The sequence below is a fragment of the Panthera onca genome, chromosome F1 (assembly GCF_046562875.1).
Source record: "Panthera onca isolate mPanOnc1 chromosome F1, mPanOnc1 haplotype 2, whole genome shotgun sequence".
NCBI classification, from domain to species: domain Eukaryota; kingdom Metazoa; phylum Chordata; class Mammalia; order Carnivora; family Felidae; genus Panthera; species Panthera onca.
In genome coordinates this window covers 69,374,370-69,392,215 of record NC_138355.1, presented here as the reverse complement: position 1 = coordinate 69,392,215, position 17,846 = coordinate 69,374,370, and the positions used below count along the sequence as shown (strand labels likewise).

The 17,846-nt window shown below is 63.5% G+C and overlaps 1 protein-coding gene across 1 annotated transcript; it reads right to left on the bottom strand.

Annotated features, from left to right (window-relative positions):
- Positions 1-1,257: 1,257 nt before the first annotated feature.
- ETV3L (ETS variant transcription factor 3 like) lies at positions 1,258-6,089 on the bottom strand. The gene is made up of 5 exons (XM_060644599.3): positions 5,255-6,089; positions 4,901-5,138; positions 4,535-4,721; positions 4,085-4,205; positions 1,258-1,736 (listed from the first exon to the last, which is right to left on the bottom strand). Exons 1-5 carry the CDS (start codon positions 5,310-5,312, stop codon positions 1,258-1,260), a joined length of 1,083 nt encoding a protein of 360 aa, XP_060500582.1. The 5' UTR covers positions 5,313-6,089.
- Positions 6,090-17,846: the final 11,757 nt, after the last annotated feature.

Below are 17,846 nucleotides of genomic sequence, written 5' to 3'. Positions count from 1 at the left end.
GACCCCGGGCCTGTATCCAGGGTTCCCCGGGGTGAGGGCCCGGCCCCGTCCTGCTCTGGGCCTCTCTTCCCCCATTCCATTCGAGGCCACCAGGCATCTGTTGCAAGGAAGGACAGCAGGTGGCAGAAAGCAAAATGCACGGACCCCCAAGCCCAGTGCAGACACACACACACACACACACACACACACACACACACACACACAGGGACCCCTGTGCCTCCTCATATCCTAGACAGGAAGTGGAGACGAGTCCTAAACCTGTAATCGGTGGCCCAGAGACAGGAGAGCTATGCGGTTCACTCGTCTTGGCTCCTGGAACATTCTGCCCTGTTGGCTTTTCCTTCATTGGGCAAAAGCCCCTCCCCCACACGGCCCCCTCCCCTGGCTGCCCCATGCTTCCTCAGCTCCTCTGGTCATTCTGAGGGCTGGGGACAGAGGAAGGGCCCCCTTCACCCGCTGCCCCCTTGGCTCTGCTCACAGGTCCATGGCAGGCCCCGCTCTGCTCGGGCTCTGTCCTTGAGGCTGGTCCCCACGCGGCACAGGTGGCTCCGGACCACGTCGTCTGCCAGCCTCTCTCTCTGGGGGATGATGGCAGCACCCTGTCCCCTGCCCCCCCCCCCCCCCGGGAGAGCCTGGGGTGACGTGTAGCCCCACAGCAGCTCAGGGCAGCGGGGACGCGGTGGGACGGTCAGCCGAGTGTGGTTGGCCAAGGGTGTTTTATTCGCGGGGAGAATTACAGAGCTGAGGAGGCCGGGTCCTCCCTGCCCCACTGCCTGGCGTCTTGGGGGAAATGGTGGCTTGTAGGAAGTACCCGCGCAGGACAGGAGCTCCCAGGGTCACAGAGACCAGAGGGCCGAGGACGAAGCGCACGGAGGGGCAGGAGAGAGACCGGGGCCTCAGCCCGGACGAGGGGGCAGGGGCTCCTCAGATGCTCACTTTCTCCGTCATGTGGGCAGGTGGGGCTGGGGGCGCTCAAGCGACAGAATCTGTATGCTCATCTCCTTTGAGGACAGCTGAGGTTAAGGATGCCTCCTTAATCTGAGTCATAATTTGGTGGGAGGGGAGGGGAGGGTCACCCTGCCTCAGTCCCCCCCCCCCCCGGCATGCCCCCCACCCCCTTTTGTCCAACTCCTCCCCTTCAAAGCCTCCTGCAATTGAAACCTGTTTCCAGGCCAGGGAAGGTACAAAGCCAGAAAGGAAACACATGGGAGGAGGCATGGACTTTGGGGGACCCCCCACTTCCCCTCTTCTCCCCAGTTAAGGAGGATCCAAGGGCCACACTGCCTTGAAGTTCTCCAGATGGGGGGACACGGGGCTTTCGTCCCCGGCTTTGGGTCTGTGTATCTCTGAGGAGAAGCCCTCCCTGGGGTCCGGGCGTCCCTTTGCCCCCATCATGGGATAGGGCTTTACCTCCAGCCCCGGGGGCCTCAGGGGCAAAAGCCGGATCCTCTCGCCGGCCCCCTGTCCCAGCCCAGCCAACAGGGGGAGCCCCGGAAAGTGGTGGGTCGCTGGGGAACAGCCGGGCCCCGGCAGCAGGGTGTCTGGCTTGGAGGTCCCCGGGATCAGCCGCTCTGGGGGGACAGGGGGCAGGAAGGGCCCTGAGAGGCGGGTCCAGTCGGAAGGGAGGGAAGGCAGGAGAGGAGGGGCCGAGGAGGCCAGACCCAGCAGCTCCTCTCGGGGGCTCCCCAGAAGGCAGCAAGGGCCAAGCTGGCAGGGGGCTGGGAGAGAGCCAAGGCCTGGGGAGAGAGAGAGAGAGAGAGGGAGGGAGGGTCAGGAGAGATCTCCCTTCTCCACCTACTTCCTATTTCCTTTTCCTCTTGCTGGAAACTTCCTCTCCCTGCTGTGCCCCATCCTGTTTCCTTTGCTTCGGGTCTATTCCCTGGGGGCGAGACAGGTCAGCCTGGGGGTCCCCCTTGTGGCTCCCGCCCCTCTCTTCCTGGGCCCTTGGCCCGATGAGCGTGGTTACCCCCAGAATGTCTGCGCCCCCGGCTCTGTGTGGACTAGAACCGCGCCTGTATCGCCGTCCCCTGGACCCGCCTGGTGCCTCCTAAGAGCTCAGGACGAGCGTGTGGGATGACTGGGTGAGGACACTGTCTCCTGGGACTCAGTGAGTCCTGTCTGCACTCTCTGTAGCACAGGGCTCTGGCTCTAGCCTGTGCCCCCAAGCTTGTCCCTGAAATCCAGGCCCCGGTCTCCTCATCTGTACAGGCCCCTCTGCTGGCGAAGGTCAAGTGGGAGGCCAGCGCGTGGGGGGCCCGGCCTCGCCTTCTCGGCCGGCTGGGCCCTGGCCTGCTCCCCCAGGATCCTTCCCTCCGCCCCTCCTTCCAGATCCTTCGGCCCTGCGGGCATCCTGCAACCCGGCGCCCAAAACCCCGGGCGGGGGCCAGGCCTCGGGGCGACTAGCACAACCTCCCGGCACTGTCCTTATTTCCAAAAGCCCAACTCCGACCCCTCGAGTCCTCTCTTAGCAAGGCCACATCATCGACCTAGAAGAGTAATGTCATCACATCGGTGGGGCTGTAGTGAACGAAAACCGGAAAGGCGAATTAGTTATTATTGAACACGCCCGACGTATTCGGAAGGAACGATGGTTCTGAAGTCGGACCCACGAAGGGAAACCAGTGGACAGGGTCCTGCATGAGGCAAAGGTGACCCCCAGCTGTCCCCCGGGGTCACTGCCCTTCTCCCTGGGTCTGGGGCTGCGTCCGCCCTCGGACATCAGATGGGGGCTGAGGAGCAGGTGAAGGAGACGGTCTGAGTGTCCATCCCCCCCCCCCCCTCCCCCGCCACTCCCAGCACCGGGCCTGCAGCCTCTGCCTCCGGTTCGCAGGCCTGGCTACTTTTCCACCCAGAAGCATGCTCTCTTGGCACCAGTGCCCGGAGTGGAGGTGGGGTGAGGGGCCTGCACAGCCTTCAGATGACTTCAGCCAGGCAGCTCGTGTGTGTGTGTGTGTGTGTGTGTGTCCCCACAGAGGGCAGGAAGGTGCAGATGGCCCACTCCAAGCTGGGGCTCGCCGGGGACACTCTTTCCCCCTCGCGGTTCCCCAAAGAGAAAGCTCCGTGCGGGGCACTTCTGGAGTCAGGAGGGGGGTAGGGGTAGGAACACAGGGGTGCCCTGTAGGCGCTGTCTCTCTCCAGGGGCCAGACCGGTGGCCGAGCGGGTCCCAGCAGGCCCTGGGCCACCCTCGCCCACAGCCTCGGCTGCACCCTGGGGCCCAGAGGTGTCTGGCTCTGGGGACAAGGCTAAGGCCCGGGGTCTCTCTCCCGTGAAGTCGCCCGGAGAGGAGGGGCAGGTCTGAGCCGTCTGTGTGAAGCCTCAGGCTGCTCAGGCGTGTCCGTGATCTTCCTCACGGACAGTCTGGTTTTGTCACTTCGCTGTTTACAGCCCTGGGAGAGCTGACCTCTGCCTACATTTCCACCGACTCCCCCTGGGATCGCCAGTGCTGCCACGCTGGCCTTTCCTAGTCCCTCTTCCCTGCCCCAGGGCCTTTGCACGCACTGTTTCTCTCTGCTTGCCGTGCTCTTCTCCCTCCTCCTTGTGCAGAGCCTCCTTCTCCACCTGCCGCCCGTGCTTCGTTCTGGTCCCGTCACCCTCTGCCTAGATGGTCCTCCCAAGCCTGCCGGTACCCGCCACACGCCCCCTCCAACCCAGCTCCACCCCTCACTCTCTGACCACGGCCAGTCACTGGGTCCCTCAGCTCACAACTCTTGCCTTGGGTCCTACCCTTGCTCACAACTCCCTGCCTTGCAAATGCCATTCCCTCTGCCTGGGCACTGCCTCACCGGGGGCAGGGGCCTCCTCCTCCGGGATGCCCGCTCATCTCTGCATTCCCGTAGGGCCTGGCGCTTCCCTGAGTCTCTCCACACCACTCGCTGACTGTCCCTCCTCTACTCCCTCCATTCTCTGAGCATCTGGAGGGCCGTCCAGCCCCTCTGCGCCCCCACACCTAGGGAATAGCTGGGGCTCAGTTTGCTGAATGAACGAATGACTTTATTGTCCCCGTCTCAAGCCTCTGGCCCATGGGCTCAGCCAGGAGGGTCCCACTTGCAGTCCCCTGGGCCCTCCCCGGGCCCGAGCACTCACGGGGGGCACTGCTGCCGCTCCCCTTCTTATCCTCAGAGGCCTCTGGCGGCCCTCGGGGGGTCCGCTGCCCGGCCAGCTGCTCCACTGTGGCCCAACGGGCGAGCAGCGCGCTGTGCAGGAGCTGGGGAGGGAGAAGCAGGAGTGAGGGTGGCGTGGGCTGGCCGGCGGCCTGCGTTCCCCGGTTCGTGCCCAGGCTCCTCCCTGAGACCCCGCCCCCTTCCCTGGGGTCCTCCCGCTGGAGGGGTCCCGCAGGAACCACCCTCGCCCCCAGGCGCAGGCTGCACCCCCTGAAGGTGTTTCAGGGTGATGGCCCTGCCCCTCCCACCCCGGGGCACTGGGGGACCAGAAAGCAGTGGGAGAAGACCACTGGCCACTGCCGGGGCCCCCGAGGCAGAGAGGAGGGCTGGGGTCCTCCTGGGCGGAGGGGAGGGGGGGCCGCCTCCTGCCTACCTCGCCGTGCGTGCCCATGGGCACCAGGGCTGGCCGAAACAGGGCAGGGGCCCCCAGCAGCAGGGGGCAAGGTGGTGCCCGCACCTCCCACAGAGGGTAGTTGACGACAATCAGCTTGCTGAAGTTGAACTTGTACGTGAACCTTTTGCCTTTGGTCTTGTGCAGGATCCTCTTGTTGTAGTAATACCTGCGGATTCCGAGGTTGAGAACGCAGAGTTGGGCCGGCCACGCCCCTCCCCCGGCCGGCGAGCCTGGGGAGCCACTGGGCGTCCCACCAGCCTCGGGGGTGGGGGGGCGGGGCTGCCAGCACCCACAGCCCCGTCTTTGAGCCCTGACCTCTCTGGCCGCCTGGCCGCCCCTTCCCACCTGAGGGCCCGGCTCAGCTTGTCGTAATTCATCTGTGGCTTGCACTTCCTGCGGCCCCAGAGGCGGGCCACCTCGTCCGGGTCCTTGATGACAAACTCGCCGTACTCCCCCTGCTGCCAGGCGATGACGTGGCGGAACTCTTCCTTCTGCAGCAGCTCCAGGATGAAGTGCCACAGCTGGATCTGCCGGGAGCCTGGGGACGACTCGGCTTTGTAGGCCCAGTCCGGGAAGGCCAAGCCTGGGGGGAGGGGCGTGAGTGCCACAGTGCTGCGGGGGGAGGGGGGCAACCCCGCCCCCCGGGGCCGCCCCTCTGCGGCTGGGCCTCGACGGGCGGGCGGCCTGGCAGAGGCTCACCTGAGATCCAGGAGCTGCCCGCGACAGGGACGCCCTGGGCCCCGCAGCCGCAGTGCATGGTCGCCTCTGGGGCCGCGAGGGCCGCGTCTGGGCCTGGGGGAGCCGGTCACTGCTTAGGAGGGAGGCGAAGAATGAGGCAAAGAAAAGAGGACAGAGAGGAGGATGACAAGGACGAGGGGCCCTGAGGCAGGGGACCAGGTGGCAGGCACGGAAGGCAGGGCCCGGCCTCCTCTGGGGACGTCCTCCCCGGCCAGGGGCAGACCCGGGGCTGGGACCACTTATATGGATGCACAGGAAGGCAGAGGGTCCTATATCCTGCCCCCGCTGGGGGATTTAGACGGGACGCGCTCTCCTCTCAGGGCTTTAATAGGATTGGAGCTTTCCCCAAGAGAAGACCAGAGAAAATGTGATTAATCGTGGGCTCTTCGTAAACCTCGAGCGGGGGCAGGCGGAAGATACGCACACCCATACCTTTACGGAGCCGGACGGGCTGCAGGCGTCGGGCGAGCAGGGGGCGTGTGCTTCCTGCTCTGTCCCCAGCGAGCCTCTGGCCCAGCAGATGCCTGGCGCGTCGCAGGTGCCTGGCGGTGAAGTGCTTGGCGGTGGAGTCCGTGCGTGGGAATGAGGCTGTCGACGGGGCCTGTGTGCTTGTGTCTGTCTTCGCCTCCGAGTGGTGGCTCCCCGCCGTCAGGGGCCCCGGCTGTCTTGTTCACAGGCCAGCCCAGCACGGGCCCTGGGCTCCAGCTACTCTGTAAATATCCGTGGAGTTACTGAAGCCCGGCCCCGGCCACGGAAGGGGGGGGGGTCTTGCTGGTTCCCAGCGTGGCCCAGATGGGGAGAGGACTCGGGGGTGAGCTCCCTGATGCAGGCCACGGGAGGAGAGCACCCGTCCCTGTCCCAGACCTTCCAGATGGAGCTGAGGCCGGGCCGAGGGCTGGCTTCCCGTCCCCGAGGGAAGATGACCCCAGAGGCGGAGCGCCCACAGGGCCTCGGGGAGATGCAGGGTGTGGGCCCCGCTCCAGGGTAGGCGTCACCTGCGAGGTCAGGACCCTGTGGCGAGGCTTACAGGAGCTGGCTCCGGGCTCCGTCTCTGGGGGAGAGGGGAAGTCGGGATGGGGTGAGCCCTGCTCTCAGCCAGAACTTACTAGGCCGGCAGGTCTGGAGGGCACGTGAGGGCTTGCCTGGAGTGGCCTCCTCACTTTCCAGACGAGGCTCACAGAGGGAAAGCCACCGACACACGGGCTCAGCGGCCACACCTCCACCCCTCGCACACGGCCCCCGCTCCTACGCCGTGTCGTCTTGAGACTTAGAACCCGCTGTCTATAGGAGTGCTTCTCAAACACCAAGGCGGAAGAATCCCGAGAATCTCTTCAGGACGCAGATTCTGATTCGGAGGCGCTTGGTGGTACCCAAGACTCTGCATTTCTAACAAGCTCCTCGGTCATGCCGATGTTGCCGGCCTGCGGACCCTGCTTTGAGTAGCGAGAGCCCGCGGGGTACCCCGGAAGTTGCTGGGGGTCAGGACGTCAGACACCTCAGCTGCTGAGACCCTCCCTGCCCTCTCCACCCCTACCCCCGCCCCAGAGGTCATCTGGTCTCCTGCTTTTCCTTTGCCAGGGGACACGGCTCCAGGGGGGTCAACCGACAAGCCAATGGCCCCTTGGGGGCAGGTGCTCCTGGGGGTGCCCGGTCTGGCTGGAGCAGAGGGCACCTCTGGAAATGACAGTGGATGGTGGTGAGGGGTGCACGCCGCTTGGGGTCTTCCCGCCCAGCCTTCTGCCTCTAAACTGACGGCTGACATTCTGGAACTTTGCCCTTTCCCGTCCTCCCCCGAAACAGAAGCCCCCCACCCGTCTCCCACCCTCCTCCCCCGCCTTGTCCGTTGAGAACCTCCTGTCTAAACTCAAGCGGGTTGGGATCCCTTCCACCTCATCTTAGGAAAATGGGTTGGGAAATGGGGGGGGGTGTGTGCCGGGGTGAGAGGTCCCAAAGGAAGACTGTTCCGTGGAGGGAGCGGTGGCCTCCTCCAGCTGCCTCCCCCCGCCCCCCCCAGTGCTGCCGGGCCCCCACGGTGTCTCCTGGTCTGGAGGATTGGAGACCTTAGGATAGCTGTAGGATCTGGCACGAGGAGAATGATGAACCCACCGCGGAGGGGGTCCTCAGTGCGCCCCGCCCCCAGCCGGGGAGCCCACACGCCCCGAAAGCTCGCGGGAGTATCTCACAAGATGGAGCTCAGAGGGGTCGAGGAACTTCTCCAAGGTCACACAGCTCTTAAGCGGAAGCGACAGCAACACCTTGATTCAAGATGTGTGATATTCCGCCACCGAGGGAGGCGACCGACCGACACCCCGCCTCTGGCCCCCAAAGGGAGAAAACCCCAAATACAAAAACCACAAGTGGCATCAGTGGGTGAGGTCAAGCCCCACCCGTCCCCGCCGTTCCCCATTTCCTGGTCTCCCCCATGCGTGTGGGGGTCCCGCCCAGACCCCCGGGTCTCTGAGGAGCTTGCGGCGGGGATGTGGGAGTCCTCGCTGCTGGCAAATCCTTCCTGACGGCCCCCCTCCAGCCCCCCCTTTTGCCCTGGGCCCCGAGGAGCTGACCCGCCCTCAGACAGTCGCGGCCTTCGTGCTTCGTCTCGGTTCCTTGTGCTCCAATTTACCCTGCGGCTCTGGTGGGGGTGACCCCAAGGCCGGGGGAGGTGACCCGCTCTGTGCCCCGGGCCCCCAGCTCCCTCCCTCCCGTGTGGTGAGCTAAGCTCGCAGGGCTTGGGGGGCCCCCCGCCCGGCGGCTCTCGCAGCCCCTACGGCCCCGGCGACAGCGGGGTCTCAGAGGGTCAGCGTGGAGAGCTATAAATCAAAGAGGACCATAACCCAATCTGGAATGATCAGAAGGGCTGCTGTTAGGCGCTTTGTGTTGTTTGAAGGCTCGTAGCCGTGAGCGATTATTATGGTCACCGCCCCCGTCATTCTGGTTACTGACAACACGGTCGGTCTCCTTGGCTAATACGAGCGCTCGTTACCACACAGGTAGGTTTTAGGTCATTATTTAACAACGCGATATAGAGGAGCCTGGTAACAACGGAGAGCGGGCCTTAAGCCCCACCTCTCCCCTGTAACCCCAAGCAGGAGAGCCGCCCCCCTCGCCACTCCCCTACGGGGGTCCCCAGGCGCCCCTGCTTCTCCGACACTTCCACTTCTCTGGGCTTGGAGCCAGAGGAAAAGTCCAGAGCAGAGCTTGTCTTTCTGAGAGTTTAGTTACTAGAAACGGGCCCTTGTCATGTCACAGCACCGGGCCAGCCCTCTCTTTCCACAGGTCCTGCCCCGAATCCGCACACAAGCCCCTCGACGTGGACGTTATTTCCCCCGTTTTGCAAGCCGAGGAAACCGACCTCCACAGAGTGGGAGCCTTGCATCAGATCCCCGTGCAGGTGGTTGAGCCGGACTCGGGAACAGGTCTATCTGACTCCGGGCTCCGAGCCGTAATCAGTCAATCAGGGCAGAGAAGCCGAGACTGAAACTTCGGAGCTGAGAGGGTGGTGGCGGCGGGGGCCCTGGAGGAGCCTCTCGGGTCTAACCTAAGCTGTGCTGGGCTCCTTTCCGGAAGCCTGAGGACCGACAGTCAGACGGGAAGGGGATGAGAAAGACACGAACACACTCCGAATAAAAAAAAAAGCTGAGCGGTAAAGGCCCGTACTGCCTACCCATCTGAAAAGCAAAACTTGCATCAAGAGTCACTTTGCTGCTGGGCCTTCCAGGAGGCTGGCCTGGGCTGACCGCACGGTCGGGTTGACTGACCTCCACCGAGCCTTCCTGGTGGGTGAGTCCCCGACTGATTCAGGGGGACAGAGTCCGAGAGAAAGAGTGCCAAGGGCATGACAGAGAGGCAGCTCTGCGGGGTGTGTGTGTGAGTGTGTGTGTGTGTGGACACAGGTGAGGGCTGAAGGGTCACAGTGGGGAGGCCAGCCCAGAGGGGGACAGTGGGAACACAGAGGTGACGGCCTCCAGGGGACACTGAGCAAACTGCACACCGCCCTCCCCCCCCACTTCTGCAGAATCCCCAATCTGATTAGAAGCCTCTGGTCTGTCCCCTTGATCTCTCCCCCAGTGGAGAGTGGTTAGTCCTGAGACCTCCCTTAATGCTATTAGCTAAAGCTGCTTAGTTAGGTAGGACCGCGAGGGGCTGGGGCCCGGGAGAAAAGCCAACCACCTTCTTCCCTGGGGGATTTGGGGGAGGGGCAGAGACAGAAGTTCTTTCTTCCCAAAGACCCCAGGGCATCTTGTCCCTCCTGCAGGTCCCCAAACTCAGGGGACCCGCATAGGGCTGAGGGGCCCCTTCTCGATGCTCCATGTTGGGAATGGACCAGCTGAGCCCCGCCTCTCCCCTGTAACCCCAAGCAGGAAAGGCGACCCTCCTTGCCACTCCCTAGGGGGGTCCCCAGGCGGCCCTGCTTCTCCGTCACTTTACTTCTCTCTCCAGGGGCCCTCGGGTCTCAGGTCCCTGCCCCCCAGCCCCTGGCAGACCCTCTGATCTCTGTGTCCCTGGGGACCATGGGCTTTAAAAGGTTCGTGCAACTCTTGGAGTAGAAATCCCAGACGCCCCCAGACCCCACCCCAGATGCGGTAGAAGGGCGGTGGGGCAAGTCACGGCCCCCTGGCCCAGGGGTTGGGGGATGGGCAACGGGGGCCAGGAGACAGGCTCCCAGCCCCGCATGCTCCCCTCTCCCGTCTGGCCCCTCCCGGCCTCTGCTCTGTTTCACTTGGTTTGACCTTTTCATCTTAGCTCATTTCCTGCTTCCCGACTGCTTCTTCTCCCTTCTTTCCAGTCCCCAGGCCACCAGGCTTCTGAGTCTCCCTGCCCCGCCACCTCTGTGGCCCATCCTTTTCCGTCTCGGTGTCGAGGAGGAGGCCGGTCCCTTTCCGTCTTTACTTCTGGGGATCAGGCCGGCTGCCTCACCCCATCTCCTGCTCTGGGCACTGCCGCCAGCCTCAGGCCCTGTGTCTTGCATTTTCTTGCTTCTCTCTCTGTCCTGTTCCTGTGCTCTTTCTCTCACCCAGGCTTCAGACCTGGAAGCTGAGCCCAGGCCCCCAGATCCCCGGCCTAGGTCCCCGCAGCCCCCTTCCACCCCTGCTCCCTCCCAAATCCCTCCCCGGGCAACCCCAGCCTCCTTCCTGCCATCTCATTCCTGTCAGCTGTGCCCTGGGGATCCCCCTGCCTGGACATCCCCGATCCTTCCCTTTGCTCCCCCCACCCCCCCACCCCCCCCCCAACAAGAAATCCCCTCCAGCAGGAGCCAGGCCAGCCAGAGGAAGTGAAAGTTCTCAGTCAAACGCTGATCTGGGACAAGTGGCAGCCAGACGGAGCAAACAGGGACCAGAGTGTCAGGACTTCGCCGGCTGGGGAGTGTCGCCACCCCCAGACTACCCCCCCATCCCAGTCCAGTCGCAGCCTCCACCTCCAGCCTCGTGGTGCTCACCCCAGTCCTAGTGAACCCTGACTTGAACTTCACTAAGCCCCCTGCCTGAACGAAGCCCCTCTCCCTGCCCCCGCCCTCCCCAGCCCTCCTCCTCCTCCTCCTCCTCCTCCTCCTCCTCCTCCTCCTCCTTCTCCGGACGAGGGCTGGAGGAGAGAATCACCCCTCCCTGCGCCTCTCCAGCCTCCAAGAGCCCGCACCTGCCCTCCAGCACAGGGGCTGTCCGACTTCAGGCTTCTTGGACCTCATTTTTGGGAAGGATGCCAGGAGCGTGAGGAAGGGAGCCCGGCAGGCACACGGGGCAGAATCCCCCAACCCTGCCAGAGGCTTCGGTCCGGTCCACCCCAGCCCGGCTCAGGTGGGAGCACAGCCTTAACTCTCCCACCCTTGGGACCCCGAGGCCCACCCCCTGCTCCTCCATACCCCCGGGCTGTGATGCCCGCACCCCCAGTGTCCGGCCCCACCCTCAGCCCCTCCGATGGTGCGGTCAGCTCCGTACGGGCTGCTGTTTGTGTGGACGGCAGGGTGCAGGGATGCCCGAGCCCGTCCTTCCGCCGGCCCCAGCCTGACCTGACCCCATCCGTGCCAGGAGTCTCCTCTGCCCCGGCACGCGGACATCTGACCCCAGAAGTGCCCCACCTGGGGAGAGGAGACCAGCTGTCTTGATGAGGTCCCCACTTCTTTCCGCCCTGGCCCCCCAGCACCCGGCCCTGCGGCTGTCCCGCACCGGCCGCCTCCCGGGAGGCTTCTGCGAGGCCCCTGGGCTCTCACCCCCACCACTGCCCGCTCCTCCTTACGGACCCCCTTCCCGGCTGCTCCACAGCTGGACCCACAGCTGGGGTGGGGTGGGGGCGAGAAGGGCCGTCCCTCAGGCCAGCCCAGCCGCACACCTGCCACCAGAGTCCCTTACCTTGGAGCGGTGGCCGGCCGTCCCCTGCTACGTCTCCTGCTTCTTCTGGCGCACGCCTCGCCCAGCGGCCCTCGCTCATCACACGCGAGTTAGGGTTACTTAAAATGAGAGCGGGATCTCCAAGCTCCCAGGGGAGCCGATGTGGTTTTCAGACAATAGCATTAACCCTTCGGGGGCCAGTGGCACCGCGGCCCGCGCCCCCTCCGCCTCCGTGAGGGCTGTGGTAGGAGGGGTGTCTCTCCTTCAGTCCTCTGTATCCAGAGCTGCCTCTGGGGCTGGTGGCTCCTACAGTGTCAGGCCAACACAGAGACTCGTGAGGAGGCCACCTGTCCTCCGTTCTAGGCAAAGGGACCCTGAACTGTGGGGAAGTCCTTCCAGCTGTCTACCCTTCCCTAGATAAGTCAGTCCCCGTCTCAGGGAACTTTCTGTGCAGATAGAGCCCAGGCCTGGAAGAGAAGCCCCTCCCAACCTGGGACTGTTACCACCACCTGGTCCCCAAGTCCCCCTGGCTTCCAGGCCCCGGCTCTGCTCGAGCTCATGGAGGTTACAGTCCCCGAAATCTGGAGTTTTCCTTGAGTCTCGAGTATTAAATGATACAAATGGTTTACCCGATGTATTTTCTCTGAGGATTTTTAAGCACTTATGTCTCTGTCGTCTGGGAGTTTCGGAGTTCTGGAAAATGATGTTTTCTTTCCTCTCTTAATATGACTGAAAGCCAGACAGCGAGAAGAACTTCCAGGTCAGGCAAAGACTGGACAGGAGGAAGTGACTGGGGGGGCATCAGATACCCTGCAGGGAAGGATCAGGAGCAGGGAACGGGTAGGGTTCCAGAATACACCGGGAGGGGTTGCGTTAGGCGCCTGACATCGGGAGACGCTTCTCAAGGGGAAACGAGGGCCTCTGCCTTTGAAGTCCCGGGGAATGAGCCCCCCTGGAGCCTGTGGGGCCTGGAGCCCACGTCTCCAGTCTCCGGCGGGGATGAAAAGGTTGACGGCTGTCGCTGGGGAATCAATATGATTTTCTTTTATTCCTCCCTGGCTCTGGGAGGCCAAGTGTCCCTCCCCACCTCATTACGCAGCCCCTCCCGGCCTCGAGCTGAAGGACGTGGGGAGGGAGAGCCATGGAATTCAATCCTGGGGGTTGTTTTCTGGTTAAATCAACCGAAGCTAACATGACAGAGAGGTGAGGGGGGAGAGGATGATTGATGGAGAGACAGGTCGCTGGGGGCCGCTGGCAGAGGGTCCTGGGGGGGACAGGATGCGTGTCCAGGTTGTTGGATGCAGGCCTAGCAAGGAGCAGGCAGGCCTGGTGCCCACGGGAGACGGAGCCTCAGCGAGGGGGCCGAGGTCGGCACTGAGATGCGGTCCCGGCGTTTCCCTCAGGTGCCCGTGGTCTTTCCTCCCCTGGGCAGGTGGTCCTGCCCTTACACATGTCACCTCACTCCATCTCCTTCATCTAAGGACTTGGCACCTGAGTGAGGACCCGGAAGATGCCAAGGCCAGGCGGACGCGGGCAGGAAGAGCTTCCTCTCCACGAAGGCCCCGCCCATTCGAAGGAGCCGAGTCCAAGGCCTGGACCCCACGGCCGCTCAGAGCACCTGCTGCCTCCGAGAGTTCCCCCTGGAGGCAGCATCCGGGGGGCCTCCGGGGAGGGCGGCTCCTGGCTCCCACGCTTGCCTGCCATGACCCCAGCTCCCAGGAAAGTCCCCCAAGTCGCTAACTTCAGTCCCTTCGGGAACCAGAGCAGCTGCTTCTGCGACACTTAGGGTTTTCACCTTCCCTCTAGTGCCTTACACACTTCCCTGCCCATTTCCTCCCATATTCCCGTAAGCCCGATCAGAGCAGAGCCCCCACTCCCATTCACCAGGGGACAGGAGGCCAGGCGCTTGGCACCGACCCTGGCTCCCGGGTGGCACACTGGGCCTCCTGTTTCTTCCCCAAGACACAGGCAAAGGGCCCAGTGCCCTTGGGGATGGGTCCCCTAACCAAATGCAGCCCTTCGCTCTTGCGAGCATCTCTGATGTGTCCCAGGGCCTGGCCGCGGGGCTGCCTCACCAATGACTGCTGAGCAACTCACCCCAAAAGGACCCAACCGGCTCCCCCCGCTGAAGCTGATCCCATGGCCCCAGCTCACATCAGCCTCGACATATTTTACACCGCCTCAGGGCCCCCAACTTCATTGCCACTGATTTTAGTGGCCCGCTCCAGGCCACCTACATTTTCTCAACACAGTGACACAATCATGGGCATCAAGCGGGGTGAGGCGGAGACCGCTGAGGGCGGCCCTTCCCACTCTGGGCTGGAGCCGGCTCTGGGGGTTCCCCGGGAGTCCGCCCGGAGAGAGGAGTCTCCCCGGGGGGAGGAGGGTGGGCCTCGGCTCCCCGGCCACCCCCTAGAGCTTAGTGGCACAGGCTGGGGGCCAACCAGAGGGTGTTCACGTGAGCTTGGGGTTGAAGGTTCCCGTCCCAGTTAGTGACTTTTTCATACATGAGTAGCCAGCGTGAGCCTATGGACACTGTGTGACACTTTGGATCAAGACCTCATCACCCCACGTGGGTCCTCTTAGGCCTCATGTGGGCCTCTGTGACCCTCTAACTTATGACGGGCGGACGGGAGACACAGGGTGGGCTCAGCCCCCGGAGGCCTGATCGAGGGGCTGCACAGCGTGCGGGTCGGGGCTCAGAAGTGAGGAGTAGGAAGGAGGAGAGAAAAGGGATCTGGCCCCGGGGGCCTGGCAGGCAGTGGAGGGCGGCAGGGGACGGGCGAGTTCAGGAGGGTCCATTGGCCAGTCCGGTTGTGACAGATGTGACTGAGACCGGACTCGGCGGGGGGAAGCGGGGGAAGGACACCCCTGAATAGAGGGATAAGGTCCCTGGTGCGACAGAGGAGGACTGGGGAGCCTCAGGAGCGGGAGAGGAGGCGGCGGCCGGGCAGGGGGAGGGGAGGCGGCGCACGGGGGTGGAGCCCGTGGCTGTGGTGTCGGTGCAGACTCTTCAGGTCCCATTAGCAGCAATGGAAGGTGACATGTGGGATCGATACCAATCGAGGCAACAGACTCCCAGTAATGAACCCATTTCACTCACGCTCCCCACCCCCGCCGGCCGGCCCCGGACCCCCTCCCCAGAGAGCCTGCTCCCGGAACCGTCCCCGGGGCTGGGGCCCCCAGCGTGGTGAGGTGGGCGGGGGGGGGGGGTGGTGGTGGTGATGTCCGGCTCTGTGAGGCTCGGGCCCACCCTGTGCCCCCCTGGGGCTGAACTCACGTCCCCAGCCCTGCGCATGTTTCCAAGGCGGAACCGGGGAAGCTCTGGAGTTTGTTGAGCAGCTCACCCCGTGGGCACAGGTGAAGGCGACTCTGTGCTCCTGGCCCGCCCGTGCCTGCGTGTGGGCGTCTGCGTGTGTGGCTGTCTGTCTCGGCCGGCCGGCCTGCGTCTGTGTGTCTCCGAGGACCCGGGAAGTGGCCGCGTGTCTCCGTAGGCGTCTGCACAGCCGTGCGGTTTCACGCGTGGGTGTTTGCCAGGTTTTGTGTCACCGGTGTGTCCTCGCACGCCTGTCTCTGGGAACGTGGGTGTGTGAGCCTGGGTTCGCGAGTGTGTCCACGATTCTGTGGGTGTCTGCTCTGGACGTGCGGGTCACGCTTTGTTCCCGAGCGTCTCTGTGCGTGTGTACCCGTGTGTGTGTGTGTGTGTGTGTGTGTGCGCGCGCACGCGCGCACGTGCGCCCCCCTCTTCGTCTCCTTGTACGAGTGGGCGGGTGCCGCCGCTCTCTAACCCTGCCCCCCAGCTTTGGCCCTTGGGCTGCACCTGAGGCCCAGCGGGGACTGAGTGGTCTCCCCAGACACGGGAGTTTCAGCACTGAAGCTGACCCGGCCCACGAAAACCAGGCCAGGGGTTCCTGCTTCGTCCAGGCCTGGACACCAGGAGGCTGGAGCGAAGGGCGGGGCAGGTGCCAGGGAGGGAGAACCGTGGGATGTGGGGGCTTGAAGGGGAAGCTGGAAAGGTCGAGGCGCTTGGCACTTGAAGGTTAGAAGAATTAGAAAAATTAGAAAAAAAAGCGCTCCCTCCCCCCTCCCCCGTAGCGACTCAGAGATGGGCCGGAACAGGCCCGGTGGCCCCGGGGGGTGGGCATGGGTGGAGTGGGGGCCGCGAGGCTGAGCTGGTTTATAGTGTCTTAGGGTCTCTGAGCTCCCCCGGGGAGGGTCCCAGTCATGGTTTTCACCGTGGAACTTCCGGGTCCCTCCCTCCATGCCTGGCACACAGTCTCTCTGAAGATCCTGTTGACTAACTCTAGCTTTGCACCTTCTTCGGAGGGTGCTAGCTGCCCTCCTCTGGGGGCCCTTTAGTCCCCTGGCTGCTCCTGTCCCCAGCTCCCGTCCCTCCTGTCCCTCCCACTGCTGTCCGCACAGGGGAGCACGGCCACCGGCACAGGGGAGCACAGGCCACCGGCAAATCTCATTCCTGCACCAGTCTCTGCTCACACAGGACCGGGCTCCAGCCCAAGGGAGAGATGTCCCCTGCTGTTTGATCTCAACGCAGTGCTTTTCAAATCGCCCTGACATTGGCCCTTTGGCACCTCGAGGTGTCTGGAGGGTTGTGCCAATAACCATGAAGACTTCATTGTCTTCAGAGGTCACGCAGGCTTTCATCTGTCTTATAAACCGAGCTCTCAGTGGAAGTTTTGAAGACGGAGCTCCAATGTTAAGTCTTTGCAGCCTGGTCCACTCCTGACGTTTGCAGGTGCTTGTGCAGGAGAACGAACAGGCGACTGCCCCCCGCACCCCTGCTCAGGGGGGCACGTCTGGGGCACAGACTGCTCGCCACTCCATCATGTGGACAGGGGTCCCCGCGTGCCAGGAGCCCAGAGGGTGGGCTGGACGGAGGACATGGCTGCGGGTGGACACGTCCCCTTGGCCACAGACTCCAGACCCAGGCTCCGGTGGTCCTGCTTCCAAGTTACAATTTCTGTATCTGTATCCATTGCCAGGCTGGTCTGTGACCTGAGCTCTGGAAGATGGTGCTCAAAATGACACTTGTCCAGGACCCTTCACTGCCTGCTCCCCTCTGGGCCTTGTCTTTTTGTCTTTTTTGTGTGGGTCTTTCTGTCTGGTCCTCAGATGGGTCTGTCTCTTCTGCAGAAGCCAGGAACTGTTGCTTCTCAGATGGGGGGCTCCCTGGGGGAGGGCTGTGAGCACCCTTCCCACGCTCCCCTTCCCCAGGCTGCCTGGGCCCTGGGGGCGGGGCACTGGGCTGGGTGAGGCTGAGGGGAGCAGGAGTTAGGAAGAGGGGCCCACACAGGGCTGCAGAGAGGGCACGGCCGACGGGGCGCTACCGCCGTTGAAGAGGCCCCCGAGGAGGCAGCGAGGGGGCAGAGGCGGGGCTCCCGAGACCTGGTGATGCCCAAAAGCCTGGCTAAGGAGTAGGGGGTTCCGGGTCGCAGTCGGGGGGCAGCGGGTGGGGTGACGGGAAGAGGAAACAGAGGCCGAAGCCCATGGATTCTATTTCCCCAGCTCCTTTCTGGACCTTGGAGCTCGGGACAGCCAACCTGCCCACTATCTGGAGCCAGTAGGGGCTTCTGGAGAGCAGACGATTCAGGGGCTAGAGGGAGCTCCATCCACCCCCCAACAAGCTAACCAAACTTTGTATCTTTATATATATATATATATATATATATATATATATATATATATTTTCTGTGTTAAGGAGCCCTGTGTCAGGCTGATAGGAAAAACAAGAGGGAGAGAGAAGGGGAAGCCAGGAGAATGCAGAGCTCAAATGAGACCCGAGATAAAGCAATTACCTGATCAATACGGGTGAAATTGAGTAATCTAGCAGATCAATACTGTGGGCAGGAGGCTGGGACGGGGGGGTCCCCTGCCCTTCCCTGCTGCAGCCCCTGCCCACTCCTTGAAAATTCCTGAGTCTACCTCTGCATCTGGCCCCCCAGAGGATCACCCCCTGCCCCTCCGGCCGGCCCCCACCTGGGCTTGGGCTGCACCCTGGATCCTCCCTTCCCCTCGTTCCCCTCCCCTACTGCCCTCTCCTCCCCTCCCAAGCTGACCCCCTTAGCATCAGTCCTTCTAGGCTGCTGCCCGGGATGCCTCCCTCTCTTTCGCCAACTCCCCCTACTGGGGGCCACACCCCAGGCCAGCTGGGGAGCCAGCTGCCCGCATCTGTGTCCTGGGGGCATCACTTAGGACTCTCTGAGGACAAGACCCAG

Coding starts and splice junctions, on each gene's coding strand:
- ETV3L (XM_060644599.3), bottom strand. CDS start 5,312: ATGCACTGCGGCTGCGGGGCCCAGGGCGTCCCTGTCGCGGGCAGCTCC. Junction 5,139..5,254: donor GGGCAGCTCCTGGATCTCAG/GTGAGCCTCTGC, acceptor CCCTCCCCCCAG/GCTTGGCCTTCCCGGACTGG. Junction 1,737..4,084: donor GAGCGGCAGCAGTGCCCCCC/GTGAGTGCTCGG, acceptor CTCTCTCCCCAG/GCCTTGGCTCTCTCCCAGCC.